Source organism: Scyliorhinus canicula, chromosome 9 (genome assembly GCF_902713615.1).
Source record: "Scyliorhinus canicula chromosome 9, sScyCan1.1, whole genome shotgun sequence".
Classification (NCBI taxonomy): Eukaryota; Metazoa; Chordata; class Chondrichthyes; order Carcharhiniformes; family Scyliorhinidae; genus Scyliorhinus; species Scyliorhinus canicula.
In genome coordinates this window covers 32,285,153-32,303,820 of record NC_052154.1, presented here as the reverse complement: position 1 = coordinate 32,303,820, position 18,668 = coordinate 32,285,153, and the positions used below count along the sequence as shown (strand labels likewise).

Below are 18,668 nucleotides of genomic sequence, written 5' to 3'. Positions count from 1 at the left end.
TGGCACACATACTGATTGCACGTTATTGAAGCTGCTTTGAGGAGTTAAAGGCTGAGATAGACAGATTTTTAATCAGTAAAGGAGTCAAGGGTTATGGGTAAAAGGCTGGAAAGTGGAGTTGAGGATTATACCAGATCAATCATGATCTCATTGAATGGCGGAGCACACTCGATAGGCCAAATGATCTGCTTCTACATCTCATGGTCTCTCAGTCATTGGTGCAGTGTTTAATTATTTCTAAGACTTTTCAATGGCAGGTGCCCAGTAGGGTGTTCTATTCTTCAGCTTTCTCAGGTCGACAAACAGAAGGGTAAGAAATGTGGAAATGGTTTTGCTGTGTGTATATAAACACTGGTGGCTATTTCTAGCACAAATGAATTAAGGTGCATAGGAATAGTCTTGACAAATAAATAATTAGTCAAGTATTAATTAGGTATGCATGTGTGTGTCAGCATCTAGGGAACCACATCAGCTCCCATTGTTGTAAAGGATTCAAAGCATCATGATTCATCAATCCCAGTTTGGTCTGGGTTTCAGTGTAATGACGCAAGTAGTTACACCATATTACACACATTAAAATATTGTTAAGAGGAGATTTATATAGTAGAACAGATAATTTACTTCCTCTTGTACAAATCGTTTTTTTTTTTTAATTTAGAGTGCCCAATTCATTTTTTCCAATTAAGGGGCAATTTAGCGTGTCCAATCCACCTACCCTGCACATCTTTGGGTTGTGGGGGCAAAAGCCACTCAAGTACGGGGAGAATGTGCAAACTCCACACAGACAGTGACCCAGAGCCGGGATAGAACCTGGGACCTCAGCGCCGTGAGGCAGCAGGGCTAACCCACTGTGCCGCCCCTCTTGTACAAATCTAACTGTTAATTTACTTCCTCTTGTACAAATCTCACTGTTAATCATTATTGATATTTTAATGGAATTGCATTCATGAGCCAATTGTTTTATTAATACTTTACAAAGAACAAGCTTATCAACAACAGTTGCACAATTCTGGAAAAAAAAAATGAAATGGGAGAGCTTTAGGTAACAACATTATAGCTGACAAATAAACAAGCAGCCACTGAATTCATTGTAACAGGGAGGAAGGATCCATTTCAGAAAATAAAAAAAAACTGTTCACATTAAAGAAATCATAACTTGATTGTACATTGGTCCTAAAATCTCCAGTGACCTGCGTCAAGGTGTTCAGTAAAACAAAAGAATAGGTTAGTAATTACAGTGATCATCGGAGCAGTTACATCAGTTCGAGTCCCGAGTGACGGGTGTGGCGACGACGTGCACCGCCCCGGTTTCATCCACTGGCCTCCTTCGATGTTCAGCCGGCGGCCGTGGTGGGGGGTTTGTGGGTGGCTGATGAATACTCTTTCCAAATTGCCCTTTTTGAGGCTGCAGTGCCTGGATGGGATTCCATTCCTCTTTTCGCACGGCAGCCTAGATCAAAAAGTACAAGTGTTCTCAGTTTTTGACAATGATGCCACCATAGCCATTAAATCACCCCGCAGCCTCTAAATGGGAGACAACATCAGCCAAGTTCATGCAAAATGTCTCCATAATTTGACCCCTTTCATGTCCTGATGCAATTCTGCTGCACTGTATTCTTCCCAAGGCCAATATATTTAGGGGGTAGTACCCAAAATGGAATGCAGTATGCCAGATGGTTATCTACTCGAGGTATGTAAAACCAATGAAAAGATTTGATACAGGAGAAATGATGTCCTAAACAAGGATTATAATTAGAACATCATCATTCAGGAGTGCAGTCAGTCAATTTACTGCCCACAGGTGCATTCTGCAAATGACATGTTTGTAAGAGACGTCACTTTCCCTGCAGAAAGGAGGCGCCAGCTGAACTGCACTTGCACCGAGTGGAAAGTTCCTCATCCACCTTAGGGAGCAGACAGGGCCTCGGGTTAACATCTCATCCAAAAGATCACTCCTGTGACAGTGCAGCACCCACTCCGTGTTGCACTGGAGTGTCAGCCTAGATTTCTGCGCTCATGGGGCAGCACGGTGGCCTAGTGGTTAGCACAACCGCCTCACGGCGCTGAGGTCCCAGGTTCGATCCCGGCTCTGGGTCACTGTCCGTGTGGAGTTTGCACATTCTCCCCGTGTCTGCGTGGGTTTCGCCCCCACAACCCAAAAATGTGCAGAGTAGGTGGATTGGCCACGCTAAATTGCCCCTTAATTGGAAAAAATAATTGGCTAACCTAAATTTAAAAAAAAAAAAAAAAGATTTCTGCGCTCATGTCTCTGGAGCTAGGCAGTACAATCTCCACTTGAAATCTTCAGAAAGATATTAAGTGATATGCAGCATTTGTTATGCTAATAATGTAGCATCAACGCCTCTGCCATATCTTTCCACGTGCAAACAATGCACTCAGTATGTTATCCGATTGTGTCTGGCTGCAGCTGCTTGTTGAGAATTGGGGGGTTTTTTTTATAAAGTTTTTTGACATTCTCAAATCCAAACAATAGTCGCTTTTAGAGCCACATAAACAGGTCACTAGTTGATCATGATAAGCAAGTTCACATTTGTAATTTTAGGAGGAAAATATAGGTTTATTTTGAAAATTAGCGCATTTTTAGGGGCTGGTTTAGCTCACTAGGCTAAATCGCTGGCTTTTAAAGCAGACCAATCAGGCCAGCAGCACGGTTCGATTCCCGTACCAGCCTCCCCAGACAGGCGCCAGAATGCGGTGACTAGGGGCTTTTCACAGTAACTTAATTGAAGCCTACTCGTGACAATAAGCGATTTTCATTTCATTTTCATTAAATAATTGGCCGAACAGCCACACAATAATCTCCACTAAAATAGTTAGAGATGCAGAAAAATTATATTCCAAATATAGTAATTGTACAAGATTAAGAAAGTAGACTTACAAACAAGTAGATGAGACTGGCGATGCCAAGGTTGACAGTGCCAAGAACTGTGGGTAATATAAAACCTCCAGGTACTGCGAGGCTAGAGAGAATTAAATAAATAGCAGAATCAGTTAGCCCGTCACTGAGGGGCGTGACAGCATCCAGAAATTGTGAATGAATGTACCCCTGGAGATTGTATAAAATAAGGACACACTCTCAATTATCTGATGAACCGATTGAACAATTAGCAAACAAATGAATAAACCCTAAAGAACAAAGGTGTAATCGCCAACCCACCCAATACCTTCTTCCGCAAGACAACTAGGAAATAGATAATGTCTAAAGTTAATAATTCCCGTATCGGCCTCCCCGACCAGGCGCCGAATGTGGCGACGAGGGGCTTTTCACAATAACTTCATTGAAGCCTACTTGTGACAATAAGCAATTATTATTATAATAAGTTAAAAGTCAATGTTAAAACCAAAGGGCTGAAAAATGCTGTTGGGTTCAGTTGGAAAGCTATAAACAGCCAAGGACATAGAATTTGACTGAAATTATATATTGGATTATAGAACAGAGATGTTACAGAACCCTCGTGAGACCACACTTGAGAGCATTGGACACAGCTCTTATCTCCATATTACAAACGGCTATAGAAGCACTGAAAAATAAATACAAAAAGAATCGAGAGTGTACAACCATCAGAAGAGAGAATACTGAAGATGGGCTGATGGGAGATCTTTCGAATTGTGAAGAGGTTTGACAGGGTACACACAAATACTTCCACTTGGTAGGGAGGGGGTCCTAAACTAGAAGCCATAAATGTAATAAAGTAACTAATACATCGAATCAGGAAATCAGGAGAAATGTGGTGGTGGTACTCAGGGGTGGGAATGTGAAGTTTACAGTGGTTGATGCGATTAGCATACATGCCTTTAAAGGGAAGTCCACAAGGGAGAAATGAATAGAAGGATAGGCTAATAGAGATGAAGGAAAGTAGAAGCGGTTTCACGTGGGACAAAGGACAAACAGATGATATGTTGGGCCGCTGTTCTACAAAATCTATGTGATTCTAGAGACGAGTCAGTAGGGTTAATGTTCCCTTCTACCTGATAAAATAAAATGCACGTCATTCATTCCATTAAATTTCCTCTGTAAATTAGTCCTACAAACTAATAATTTCCTTTCTGAAGATTAATGCCCCACCCATTTAAAAAAAAAAAATCAGACTACGACATTTTTCCTCATATCTGTTCAAATCTTACAAAGAACCTGCATCTTAAATGTTAACCAGGCTTGCCCTTATTAGATGCTGACAAACCTGCTGTACAATAACAATATTGTCAAAATAATTGAATATTTCAGCTCCTTGACATTTCATTCACACGGGACGGAATTTTAAGGCCTTGTCACAATAGGGTTGGGGCCGGAAAATGCAGCGAGGCATTCATAACTCCACTGATTTAAAAATTAGAAGAGGCAGCAGCTGAGTCAGGAAGGTATCAGCCAGTTAGGTCACAAGGAAGTTTGGCAAGTTGGATGGTATTTATTTGAATGCAAGGAGTCTGACAAACAAGGCAGAGGAGTTGAGGGCGCAAATTAAAACATGGGAGTATGATGTCATTGTCACCGAGACATGGTTGAGAGAGGGGCAGGATTGGCAGCTAAATATTCCAGAATATAGGATCTTCAGGGAATCAATTACAACAGTAAGAAGGGATGACATGTTAGAATGCTCTTCAGATGAAGCCATATGGGTAGAACTTAAAAACAGGCAATCACACTGACGGGATTGTTCTGTAGGCCTCCGAACAGTCCAAGAGAAATAGAAGAGCAGGTATGTCGGCAAATTTCAACCCGTAAGGTTTAGAGGGAGCGGAATTCTTAAAATGTGTCCAGGAGAGCTTTTTAAGGCACTGTGTAGAAGATCCGACAAGAGAGAGGGCTGTCCTGGGCTTAATTTTAGGTAACAAAGCCGGTAAAGTGGTTGAAGTATCAATGGGGGAGCATTTTGCAGACAGTGATCATAATTCCGTTAGATTAAAGATTGTTATGGAAAAGGATGGGCCTGAAATCAAAGTTCTACACTGGCGGAATGGCCATTTTTTTTTTTAGCAAGATCAGATATGATTCTGGGAGCAAGCACTTTTAGATAAATCTGTGATAGAACAGTAGGAAGCATTCATGAAGGAAAGAGGGAGTACAGGGCCAACATGTTCTAATAAAGAGAAAGGGTGAAACCAACAAATCAAGAGAAGCTGGATATTGAGGAATATACAGCATTGGATAAAGAGAAAAAGGGAAACTTATAGAAAATACCGAGGGCTCAAAACAGCAGAAGCCCCAAACATATATAGAATGCACAAAGAGAAATTTAAAAGGAGAGCAAAAAGATACTGGCAGGACAATCCCAAGTCCCATTGGGCAGACGCAGCATGGGTTCGTTAAAGGCAGGTCATGCCTAACTAATTTAGTGGAATTTTTTGAGGACATTACCAGTGCAGTAGATAACGGGGAGCCGATGGATGTGGTATATCTGGATTTCCAGAAAGCCTTTGACAAGATGCCACACAAAAGGTTGCTGCATAAGATAAAGATGCATGGCATTAAGGGTAAAGTAGTAGCATGGATAGAGGATTGGTTAATTAATAGAAAGCAAAGAGTTGGGATAAATGGGTGTTTCTCTGGTTGGCAATCAGTAGCTAGTGGTGTCCCTCAGGGATCCGTGTTGGGCCCACAATTGTTCACAATTTACATTGATGATTTGGAGTTCGGGACCAAGGGCAATGTGTCCAAGTTTGCAGATGACACTAAGATGAGTGGTAAAGCGAAAAGTGCAGAGGATACTGGAAGTCTGCAGAGGGATTTGGATAGGTTAAGTGAATGGGCTCGGGTCTGGCAGATGGAATACAATGTTGACAAATGTGAGGTTATCCATTTTGGTAGGAATAACAGCAAACGGGATTATTATTTAAACGATAAAATATTAAAGCATGCCGCTGTTCAGAGAGACTTGGGTGTGCTAGTGCATGAGTCACAGAAGGTTGGTTTACAAGTGCAACAGGTGATTAAGAAGGCAAATGGAATTTTGTCCTTCATTGCTAGAGGGATGGAGTTTAAGACTAGGGAGGTTATGTTGCAATTGTATAAGGTGTTAGTGCGGCCACACCTGGAGTATTGTGTTCAGTTTTGGTCTCCTTACTTGAGAAAGGACGTACTGGCACTGGAGGGTGTGCAGAGGAGATTCACTAGGTTAATCCCAGAGCTGAAGGGGTTGGATTATGAGGAGAGGTTGAGTAGACTGGGACTGTACTCGTTGGAATTTAGAAGGATGAGGGGGGATCTTATAGAAACATTTAAAATTATGAAGGGAATAGATAGGATAGATGCGGGCAGGTTGTTTCCACTGGCGGGTGACAGCAGAACTAGGGGGCATAGCCTCAAAATAAGGGGAAGTAGATTTAGGACTGAGTTTAGGAGGAACTTCTTCACCCAAAGGGTTGTGAATCTATGGAATTCCTTGCCCAGTGAAGCAGTTGAGGCTCCTTCATTACATGTTTTTAAGGTAAAGATAGATAGTTTTTTGAAGAATAAAGGGATTAAGGGTTATGGTGTTCGGGCCGGAAAGTGGAGCTGAGTCCACAAAAGATCAGCCATGATCTAATTGAATGGCGGAGCAGGCTCGAGGGGCCAGATGGCCTACTCCTGCTCCTAGTTCTTATGTTCTTATTTACAAGGGCCGGATGAAATGTACCCAAAGGGAGGGTTGACAATGATTTTCAATTCTTCTCTGGCCACAGGAGATGTGATGGAGGACTGGAGGATAGCCAATGTGGTACCATTATTCAAGAAGAAAAGTATAAACCAGGAAAATACAGGCTAGTCAGTCTAACCTCAGCAGTGGGGAACTATCGGAAGAAATTCTGAGACAGAATGGGAAATCTTGTCTGACCAACTTGATTGAACTTTTCAAAGAGGTGACCAGCTGTGTAGATGAGGGCAATGCATTTGATGCAATCTACTTGGACTTCAGCAAGGCTTTTGATAAGGTCCTATATGGGAGACTGATAACAAAGGCAAGAACCCATGTGATCCAAGGAAATTTGGCAAATTGGATCCAGAATTGGGTGATTGGCAGCAATCAGAGGGTGATGAACGAGGAGTGCTTTTCTGACTGGAAGCCTGTGTCCAGTGGGTTCACAGGGATCAGTGTTGGGGCCCTTGCCGTTTGTGGTTTATATAAATGATTCAGACTTGAATGTAGGACAGTTGATCAGCAAGTTTGCAGATGGCACAAAAATTGGTGGGGTGATAAATAGGGAGGAGGATAACCTTAGATTACAGAAGGATATAGTCCGATGGGCTGATCAGTGACAAATGGAATTCATTGTGGAGAAGAAGTGTGAGGTGATGCACTTCAGCAGGACAAACAAGGCAAGGGATTGTAAATAATAGTAAATGGAACTTTAGAGTAATGAGTATAATATGCTTACCAATATGCTAGGTCACTAATGGAAAGAGAAGGTTATTAACATACTAAACAGCATTGTGTGAATTATTTCTTTTTTGATGAAAAACCTTTGTGGGTTGAAGTTGCGTAGCTGCTGGGGTGAAGTTAATGGTAACCAATAGTCGTTTAGTAGCACAGAAGAGTATTGAAAAAAAAAGACATGTCAAAGCTTTTCGTCTTGCACTCAATCAGGATATTTTGCAACAATATTAGGGAAAACAGCAATTTATACCAAATAAAGACACAAGATGTAGGAGCAGAAGTAGGTCACTCAGCCCATCAAGTCTGCTCTACCATTCAATGAGATAATGGCTAATCTGATATAATTCTCAACTCCACTTTCCTACCGTATCCCCATAACCCTGGATTCCCTTACTGATTAAAAATCTGTCTCAGCCTTGAACATACTTAATCACCCAGCCTCTATAGCTCCCTGTGGTGAAGAATTCCACAGATTCATCTGAGAGATGAAATTCTTCCTTATCTCTGACTTAAATGGGTGACCCTTTACTCTGAGATTTGCAGACTCGATGGGCCGAATGGCCCCCTTCTGCACTGTAGATTCTATGATTGAATAAGGATATGGGCCAAGTGCTGGAAAACTGAATCAGAATACCTAAGGTGGTTGATTTTGATTGGTGTAGACACGATGGGTCAATGGATCTTTTCTACGCTGTAGACCTCTACGATTCTATGACTTTGGTAGGACTGGAAAATCCCACCACCTGGACGGACTATAAAATTTCATCCATAGAATAAACAGATCATTCCGTCCCAATGGTCAACTTAATCCCCTGCTTAAAACGTATGTTAATAATTAAAAGTGAATGGGAATGTGCAAAATCGAGAGAGTGATGGATTTGCACATTGACACTGACCATATTTATTTTTGGTCTTAAATATTCATCTCCAATTATTATAAAGCAGTCAGTCCTACCGTTCACTGAAACAAAGATTCAAAAGGTCGAGTGAAATTCAAACACGGTAATGTTTATTTTTACAAAAATGGAAGACGTGACGTGCTTGCACCAATTGTGAAACGAGCGTATAAATCATTGGCCCACATGAATTTCAAAAGGAATTATGCACAATATTACAGGGGAGTAAAAAAAAAAAATCTACGCATACATAATTTTGTCTTACCAAGCATGTAGAATAGCACGGACATAGTAATTCCGGGTTAAAGGTCCAAACAATTTCACAACAGCTGCCAGAAAGCGCTGGCCCCTAAATTCAAAGAATATGCATGAAATTATCTAATAACAAAATACATTAAAAATAAACTACTTTCCTATTGAGAAACCTCTACTTCTTTTAATAATTTATATTCCCCTTCCTTCTGCATCTTTGCGCCAACAAGTACTACTTCCAAGTAAATAACATACTCATATGTAGCACATCACTTAAAATGGGTGTTAACTTGGGCAGCACTATGGCGCAGTGGTTAGCACTGCTGCCTCACGACGCCGAGGTCCCAGGTTCAATCCCGGCTCTGGGTCACTGTCCGTGTGGTGTTTGCACATTCCCCCATGTTTGCGTGGGTTTCGCCCCCACAACCCAAAGATGTGCAGAGTAGGTGGATTGGCTACACTTAAATTGTGCCTCAACTGGAAAAAATGAATTGGGGTACTCTAAATTTTTTTTTTTAAAGACTGTGTTAAATTGTTATCACACCCAATTCTCTACTTAGAAATTTACTTGAATGTTGCTGAAAAATATAAAAATTGTCAAATCTTTTCATCTTTCCCTAATCGAGACAATTCGCAAGAACAATAAATGTTAAGGGAACAACAATTTGTACTGTATGAGAAGAGAGTGCTGATTGGTTGGCAAGTGGACTCTGCTTGGTAGCGGCACTGTCATGGAGACGGACCAGTTGAGCATTGTCTGAAATTAAAACCAGGGAGTTTAACTCTAAAATCGGTCAAGGCACTACCCCGAGGAACGAAATAGCGATGGCGGTCAGTTATTTTGTTTAGCTGAAACAGGCACAATGTGTGTACATGTTCTTTCTGTCTGCAAAGAACAGAGTGCTGTGCATTAATATATGTAGCTCCCAGTACATGCATATGTGCTGCACTGTGAGCCTGACTGCCAATCTTAAATTGGTTGTCAGTGTAATTCATAGCACAATGAGGATTATTTAGCTTTAACAAAAAAAAAGTCTTTTTCTTCAACAACGTAATTTACTTACGGTCTTTCCATAGTTGTTCCCTTTCTCCTCTTCCCTCTAGGATACTCCAATAAAATTACAAAAGCTCCTGCGGCACTGATTATTTCAAGTTAAAGAAAAAAAAAAATCAAAGCCACTCTGATTCAGCATTGCTTATCTTTTTTGCAAAGACAATACGTCTTTATTCAACTTCCTAGCCTAGTTTCATGACCTTCAAAACATATCAAACCAGAAAGGTAACTTGCTCGCCACTACAGTCTGAATAGCTGACAGAAATGCAGCACTAATGCCCAGTCACAACCTTCCTCCCCAAATCTACGGTCATTTCACATATTATTCAGGTGACTCAGAGAGGAAGAAGAGAAATGTTTCCATCCCAACATGGATCCAGAAAAACGAGTTGATTCATGTAATTAGGCCGATGACATGGAAATTACAAGCTGTTTCACATTTTTTCCTTTTAAAATGTCCATCACCGTTGTCAAGTCTCCCTCCATAGTAGTAGATCAAATGTGAAACTAAATATCTTGCTCCAAAGCCTCAGAATAGTCTACAGCTTCAAAATTTACCATTTAAGTTTTCGTTCTTAAGAGTATTATATTAAAACAGGTACAATTTAACTATTAGTACAGATTCTATACCATACACAAATAGTCCCCATCAAGTTGAAATAGCGTGGGAGGAGCCAGGGAGTTTGACGAGCACGAGAGGAGTAGGATAAAAAAATTTTTTTAAATAATCTTTATTGTCACAAGTACGCTTACATTAACACTGCAATGAAGTTACTGCGAAAAGCCCCTAGTTGCCATATTCCGGCGTCTGTTCAGGTAGACAAGAGGGAGAATTCAGAATGTCCAAATTACCTAACAGTACGTCTTTCAGGACTTGTGGGAGGAAACCGGAGGCCCCCCCCCCCCCCACCCCCCCCCCGAGGAAACCCTGGGCTCTCGGGGAAAGGAGAAGCAGCCAAGTCTAAGGCACCACGGGTGGCTCTGCTGCTCAGCCATGTGGGAGAAAAAGAAGTGGCAGGGCTATAGTGATAGGGGATTCAATAATTGGGTGCACAGACAGACACTTCTACGGCCGGAAATGTTAATCAAGGATTGTATGTTGCCTTCCTGGTGCCAGTGTCTGAGATGTCACGGAGCGGTGCAGGGCATTCTGGGGAGGGATGGTGAACATCCAGTGGTCGTGGTACACATTGACACCAACAACATAGGTAAACTAAGGGGTGAGGACCTGCAAGCTGAGTTCAGGAAGTTAGGAGATAAACGAAAATGCAGAATCTCAAATGTAGTAATCTCAGGATTACTCCCAGTTCCACGCGCTAGAGATAGATAGAGAGAGAGAGAGCAGGAATAAGAACATAGATCAGATAAATATGCAGCTGGAGAGATGGTGCAGTCGGGTGGAATTCCCATTCTTGAGGCACTGGGACCGGTTCTGGGGAAGGTGGGACCTATACAAACTGGACAGGTTACACCCAGGCAGAGCTGGGGCTAATGTCCTTGCAGGGACTTTTGTTAGTTCTGTTGGGGAGTATTTAAACGAGTGTGGCAAGGGATGGGATGCCAGGAATAGGATCAGATAGGGCACATTCAGATCAGGAAAATGGACGTAGAACATTAGCTAGTGAAATAGAAGATGTAGTGATGAATTTGCAGCAGAAGCAACGTTTAAAAAGTATCCAGCAAGGGAAAATGTGGGTTTAAACTGTTTATACTTCAATGCAAGGAGTATTACAAACAAGGCACAGGTAGACACATGGCAGCAGGATGTCATTGCTATAACAGAAACCTGACTAAAGGAGGGGCAAAACTAGCAGCTCATTATAGGGAGTACACAATAAATGGAAACATACTAAGAGGGGTAGATGAAGTGAGAGATCGTGGAGTACAAGTACACAGGTCTTCAGACACGATAGAGTGGGAGATAAAAAAGGAGGGGGAGTAGCACTATTAGTTAAAGAATCAATTCCATTTGCGAGAAGGGTGATATACTAAATGTGTCAACAAACGAGGCTTTAAGGGCTGAGCTTAGAAATTTTAAAAAAAAAGAGTAGTCATGCTACTGGGAGTATACTAAAGGTTCCCAAATTGTGGAAGGGAGATAGAAGATCAAATGTGTAGGCAAATGTCTGCCTGTAAGAAGACAGCAATAATAGTAGGAGACTTAAACTATCCCAACATCAACTGGGATTCAAACAATACAAGGGGAACTGAGGGAGAACAATTCATGCAACGTGTTCAGGAAACGTTTTTCAACCAATTAGGGACAAACCCAAAGAGGGGAGCTGCAATTCTTGGAGAACGAAGAAGGGCAAGTGGATGAAGTGACGGTTGGTGACCACATCGGGGATAGTGGTCACAATTCAGTCAGATTCATTATTACCATGAAAAAGGACAAAGTTAAAGCAGGAGTAAAACATTTTGAACTGGGAGGTGGAAGGCAAATTTAGCAGCAATTAGAAGGAACTTGTCTGAAGTGGATTGGTCAGCACTACTGGAGGATAAAACAGTGGAAAACCAGTGGGAAGCTCTAAAAAGAGAGATGCTAAATGTACAAAGTAGACATGTCCCCTCCAAAAATAAGAGTGGTACTGCCAAATTTAGACTCTTCTGGTTGTCCAGAGGAATACAGGGGAAGATCAAACAGAAAAATAAAGCATACAATAGTCCCACATGGCAGGTTAGTCAAAAAAAGTAAATTCCGATGGGATGCAGGGCAATGTGGTAAACTGAATAAAAAGTTGGCTGAGTAACAGGAAACAAGAGTAATGGTTAAAGGCTGCCCTTGCAAATAGAAAGTTGCTTCAAGTGGTGTTCCACATGGCTCGGTGTTGGGACCCTTACTATTTGTTAATAATTTGGACGTGAACGTAGGGGGCATGGTTGGGAAATTTGCAGACGACTCAAAGATTGGTCAAGTGGAGAGGATTGCTCTAATCTCCAAAATTCTATAGATGGGTTGGGCGATAAAGTGGCAGGTGGAATTTAACACAGAGAAGTGCGAGGTCACGCTTTTAGGGAGGTCAAATAGTTATAGGGAGCACACAATAAATGGGAACATACTAAGAGGGATAGATGAAGTGAGAGACCTTAACGTACAAGTATACAGATTCCTAAAGCCAGCAGTTCATGTAGACAAGGTTGTAAAGAAAGCATATAGAATGCTCTCCTTCATTGGCAGAGATGTAGAGGGCGGTATTCTTCCCCCCAGCCGGGTGGGAGAATCGCCGGGGCGCCGCGCGAATCGCGCCACGCCCCCGATTCTCTCACCCCCCCCCCCCCCGAAACCAGCGCCACGCGAATCGTGCCAGGCCACTTGGAGAATCGCCGCAAATAGCAAGCGGCAATTCTCCGGCCCGGAAGGGCCAAGCGTAAACGGTCTAGTCCCGCCGGCGCCATCCACGCCTTGACACTGCTGGCGAAGGCTTGGGGTGCGGCCTGTGGGCGGGGGGGGGGGGGGGGGGGGGGGGGGGGGGGGGGGGGGCGCTCTGTTCCCTGAGGGGCCTCCGGAGTGGCCTGCTATGCGATCGGTACCAACCGATCGGCGGGCCGGCCTCCTTTCTTCTGCCAGCGAGCCTGGATCCATCCACCATGTTTGTGCAGGGCGGCCTGGGGGAGGAAGGCCACCGCACATGCGCTGGTTGGTGCCGGCCTAACTGCACATGCGCGGGACCCAAGGCTTTTACGTGGCACCGGGTCTCTGACGCTGCGCCGAGGCCCCGCCCCCGTAAATTGCACAACGCCCCTGCTAGCTCCACAGAGGGGGGAGAATAGGGGTCTGGGAATGGGCGCCGACGCCAGAGTAAAACACTCCAATTTTTATTCCGCCTCGGCACTTAGACTCCCGTTGGGAGAATCCTGCCCAGAATATAAAAGCAAGGGTACAATGTTGGAATGATGTAAAACACTGGTGAGGCCACAACTGGAATATTGTGTGCAATTCTGGTCACCACATTACAGGAAGGATGTAATTGCTCTGGAGAGAGCGCAGAGGAGATTTACAAGAATGTTGCCAGGGTGAGAAAAGTGTAGCCACAAGGAGAGATTGTATAGATTGGGGTTATTTTCCTTGGAACAAAGAAGGATACGGATGACTTAATTGAGGTACAAAACTGAGGGGAGGCGATATAGTGGACAGGATACAATTATTTCCCTTGATGTAAAATTCTAGAACCAGGGGACATAGGTTCAAGATGAGTGGCAGAAGGTGTAGAGGGGTCATGAGGAAGAACTTCTTTATGCATAGGGTAGTGGGAGTCTGGAATTCGCTGCCCACGTTGGTGGTGGAGGCAGAGACCCTAAACTCTTTTAAAAAGTATCTGGATCTGCACCTTAAGTGCTCTAAGCTACAGGACTATGGACCGGGTGCAGGAAGGTGGATTTAGAAAGGGTACCTGGCTGTCCTCAGGTTGGCATGGACAAGATGGGCCAAATGGCCTCTTTCTGTGCTGTAACATTTTTATGGTTTCTAAGTAATAAAATGCTGCCCAAGGTCAAGAACTAATATATTCCTCCTTCATGGAAATGAGCCTGCATCCAAATGGGTTACCTACACATTTCTCCTCCTGATCCTAGACACAAGCCTCTGAGTCAGATACTTGGAATGGAAGAATCATCCAAAACCTAAGCAGAGGCTGGGCTGATAGTTCAGTCGAGTATCGGAGGGAGTCCCGCATCGCTTCTTCAATTAAATATTACACCGAGGCCTGAACTTTTCAATGAGCATCGGAATGAGTATTTAAAAAAAAAAATTTAGAGTACTCAATTATTTTTTTTCCAATTAAGGGGCAATTTAGCGTGGCCAATCCACCTACCCTGCACATCTTTGGGTTGTGGGGGTGAACTCCACGCAGACACGGAGAGAATGTGCAAATTCCAGAAGGAGTGACCCAGGTCCAGGATTCAAACATGGGTCCTCAGCATCGTAGGCAGCAGTGCTAACCACTGGGCCACCATGCTTCCCTCAGAAGGAGTATTCTGCCCAGAATCTCTCCCTCAACTAACATCACCACACTCGGGCAATTTCACCACACTCGGGCAATTTATCTCATCGCTGATTGTGAAACTGGGTGCACAAATTGTCTGTTGTATAGCCTACATCATGATGTAGGATTACCTCACTGGTTGGGTAGCACTTCAAGTTAACTTGAGATTTATGGATGTGGATTTACATGGCTGGAAAATTGGTGCAGCGGCAGGAAACAGAGAGTAGAGATAAAGGGTACAAACACCAATTGGGATTTAACAAGTTGCACTCTCCAGGGATCAGTACGGGGGCCTCAGCTTATCACCATATTCATCAATGAATAGAGTTCTATATCTATGTTTGCAGAATATACCAAGTTGGAAAACAGTAGTGCAGATAGGAGCTGGAAGTTCCAACCGGGCATAGGCAAATGAAGTAAGTGGGCAAAACTGTGGAAAAAATAAGACCCCCAACTTGGAGAAGTTTGAGGTTATCTATTTTGGATTTTTTTTTTTTAAAACTGAAGAGCTTTCTAAATGCTGCGAAACTAGGAACTGTGGAGAAGCAGAAGATTGGTTGGTCCTGCATGTACTTAAAATTACTAAGAGATGGTGGATAGGGGGCAGCACGGTGGCCTAGTGGTTAGCACAGCTGCCTCACGGCGCTGAGGTCCCAGGTTCGATCCCGCCTCTGGTTCACTGTCCCTGTGGAGTTTGCACATTCTCCCCGTGTCTGCGTGGGTTTCGCCCTCACAACCCAAAAATGTGCAGAGTAGGTGGATTGGCCACACTAAATTGCCCCCTTAATTGGAAAAAATAATTGGATAATCTAAATTTATTAAAAAAAAGAGATGGTGGATAGGTACTAAAGACAATTAAAAATAACTATTATGTTGTTTTTTTTTATCTCAAAAGGAAGTTAAGAGGAAAATGGATGAATCCCTTGGTACGATCTGATGCCCAAGGAATTACTGTAATTGTTCTCTTTAGGCTACAAGCACCCCTGCATATTATTACTTACAAACCAAAACCGAAAGAATAATTCATTATTTTCACTGTAAAAGTTGACAGTGAGATCTCAGAGTTTTTGCAGCAGAACACAACGTTACAGAAGTACTTCAACTAGTCAGTTATAATCAAGTGGCAGCAATGTGGTCCGAAACCTTCACTCGGAATTCTTCACTTGGAAATCAAAAATTCCACTTTACAAACAAGGTGCATTATATTCATATGAAAAATAGCTGCAGTTATATAAAGTTGATAGAGTATCACAAACAACATTTTGGAGTCCCCAAGTGGTTGATAAGATTTTCACTATCAGACAGCTGACCAGCAGAGTGCGCCACTGTTCCCCGACACCAGAATGGGGGGAGGTTGTGGAATTTCCAGGAGGCTGTAGAACCAGCCAGATCTTAACACATTGGGTATTCTAGAACGCAAATTCCAACGTCAAAGGCTGGGAATCCTGCAAGTAAACCCCATCTTGACTCTCCAAAGCCTGTCCACCATTTACAGGGCACAGTCAAGAGTGTGACATAGAATTTACAGTGTAGAAGGAGACCATTCGGCCCATCGAGTCTGCACCAGTCCCTGGAAAAAGGACCCTACCCAAGCCCATGCCTCCACCCCATCACCATAACACAGCAGCCCCTCCTAACCTTTTTTTTTGGACACCAAGGGAAATTTAGTATGGCCAATCCACCCAACCTGTACATCTTTCGACTGTGGGAGGAAACCGGAGCACCCAGAGGAAACCCACAGGGAGAACGTTCAGACTCCGCACAGACAGTGACCTAGCCGGGAATCGAACCTGGGATCCTGGAGCTGTGAAGCTACTGTTCTAACCACTATGCTACTGTGCTGCCAAACACCCTCCACTTGCCTGTAGCTCCAACAACATTCAAGAATTAACACCATCCAGGACAAAGCAGTCCACTTGATTGGCATCGCATCTCAGTGTGGGCGATGCTGTGGTGGCATAGTGGTAGTCACTGGACCAGTAACCCAGAGACCTCAGGTAATGTTTTGGGTTCAAATCCCACCATGGCCGTTGAATTTGAATTCAATAAATATCTGAAATTAGAAATCTGATTATGAACCATTGCCGATTCTTGTAAAACCCTATCTGGTTCACTATGTCCTTTAAGGAAGGAAATCTGGCCTTTGTGAGACACACAACAATGTTAAATGCCCTCTGAAATGGATTAGCATCGAACTGCCTTGCACTGTGGGTGTATCTACACCACATGGACTGCAGCAGCGGAAGATGACTCACCAGCACTTTCTCAAGGGACAAGCAGGGATGGGCAATTAATGCAGCCCACAAATGAATGAAATAAATCTACCACCTTCAACATTCACTCCCTTGACACAGATTGGCAGCAGCGTATACCATCTAAAAGATGCACTGGAGCACTTTACCAAGGTTTCTTCAACAACACCTTCCAAATCTATAAAGGAAAAGGACAACACAACCCGAAAGTTCCCCTCCAAGTCACACACTACCCTGACGTGGAAATATATTGGCATTCCTTCGCTGTGGCTGGACCAAAATCCAGGAACTCCCCAGCAGCACTGTAGGGGTGTCTACACCTCAGCGATTGCAGCAGTTCAACAAGGCACCTCACCACCACCTTCTCAAAGGCGATTAGGGATGGGCAATAAATGCTGGCCTCACCAGTGACACATCAAATAAGTAAATAAATAAATAAATAAACTGTGCATCTTGCTAACTGATGACACTACCAGAAATCAAAATGCTGGCATCACCATCTGAATGCATCCCTGACCTCAACAAACCATGCTAGTATTTTTAATGAATGTATTTTTAATACTCTTCAACATGTCTACCACCACAGCCAACTGCTTTTTCGTCGAGCAACAAATTGTAGTTCAGCACTGGAAAATCACAGAGGCGTGAAGAATGCAAATGTTGAGGCAAAACAGTGACAGATTGGAAGCGATGACCAAAGGTTTGATCAGGCAGCTCACAGCACAAACAAACCAGACCCTTCAGCCTGGCTGATGCTTCACGTGACCCTCCTCCTACCCCTTCTTAAGGTGGCTTACGAATATTTAGTCATAAAAGTCGATAAAAAATATCCTTCATACCTTCTAATATATTGTGACTAAGATTCTTTAAACCAAGTGCAATGGGGACTAAGGTTCTTCAAATCAAGTGTAATGATTTAGAGACTCTCCACATTGTAAAGGATACATGCCATAAGCAGCAAATTCCCAAGATTTGAATTGTCCAGCCACTCCAACCACGCCTCCGATCAGCAAAACTAAAAGACGGAAATACAAGTGAAGAAATCAGAGACAAAAATCACTCGGGCTCTAAAATCGTCCACATTTGACAGATCAATGGTAGGGTTTTCAGAATATAGGAAGACACATTACATCTATGCACGGCAGCGACAGATCCAGTTTTACCAGCTACAAAGACGAACCCAATTATTCCGCGTTGCTCGAGAGTAAGACAGGCAGGAACTGTTTCCTCACAGCCCAGCTGGAGACAGCATTCGTTCAAAGTTTCTGCGGAAGGAGAAACTCTTCCCATCGATTCTCGAGAGTGAACTTAATACAAGAAGCAGAGAAAAGACCCCCCCTCCCCTTTTCTGCAGACACGAGAAAGTTTAGTAGAGTCCGGGGGAAGTTACTCACTGAGTCCAGCTGCTAGAGCCTGTTCATTTGCCCACATTGCCCATTCAATCTGCCCCATGGTGCACACACTGGATACACTCCGCAACTCCTCTCAGATATCTACCCAGTCTCAAACTTTTCTAGATTGTAGCAAAGTAACCACACGTCACTTCCTCTCTTTTTTTCTCTCTCTGACTACGTGACCAATGGCACAGCAGCTGGGCCTGGACACACTTTGATGGGCTGCAGAAAGGGGAAGTAGGGATCTGAAAATGCTGCCAATACTCAGCAGGGCTGGCAGTATCTCTGGAGGTGGAGACTGAGTAAATGCCCCCACCCAGAACTGGATAGGATTAGATATTGGATTTGGGTTTGTAGTTTATTGTCACGTGTACCGAGTGAACAGTATCATAGAATCATAGAAGTTACAGTGCAGAAGGTGGCCATTCGGCCCATCAAGTCTGCACCGGTTCTTGGAATGAGCAC

General features: G+C 43.3%; 1 protein-coding gene across 2 annotated transcripts; it reads right to left on the bottom strand.

Moving 5' to 3' along the window:
- Window positions 1-909: 909 nt before the first annotated feature.
- Window positions 910-18,392, bottom strand: LOC119971215 (cytochrome b-245 light chain). Of its 2 annotated transcripts, XM_038806456.1 has the most exons (6): window positions 18,204-18,390; window positions 17,755-17,824; window positions 9,586-9,660; window positions 8,535-8,618; window positions 2,900-2,981; window positions 910-1,450 (listed from the first exon to the last, which is right to left on the bottom strand). In XM_038806456.1, the coding sequence occupies exons 1-6, from the start codon at window positions 18,259-18,261 to the stop codon at window positions 1,259-1,261; spliced, it is 561 nt and encodes a 186-aa protein (XP_038662384.1). In that variant the 5' UTR covers window positions 18,262-18,390; the 3' UTR covers window positions 910-1,258. The 2 variants fall into 2 exon arrangements, with proteins under 2 accessions (XP_038662384.1, XP_038662383.1); XM_038806455.1 differs by lacking the exon at window positions 2,900-2,981 and having other exon boundaries at window positions 18,204-18,392.
- Between the last annotated feature and the right edge of the window lie 276 nt (window positions 18,393-18,668).

Bases quoted from the DNA above. Each gene is read 5' to 3' on its own strand.
- LOC119971215 (XM_038806455.1), bottom strand. From the start codon at position 18,261: ATGGGGCAGATTGAATGGGCAATGTGGGCAAATGAACAGGCTCTAGCA. The intron at 17,825-18,203 runs GTGAGTAACTTC...TCCGTCTTTTAG, and splicing joins GGCTCTAGCAGCTGGACTCA to TTTTGCTGATCGGAGGCGTG. The intron at 1,451-8,534 runs GTAAGACAAAAT...TTTTTGATCTAG, and splicing joins CGTGCTATTCTACATGCTTG to GCTGCCGTGCGAAAAGAGGA.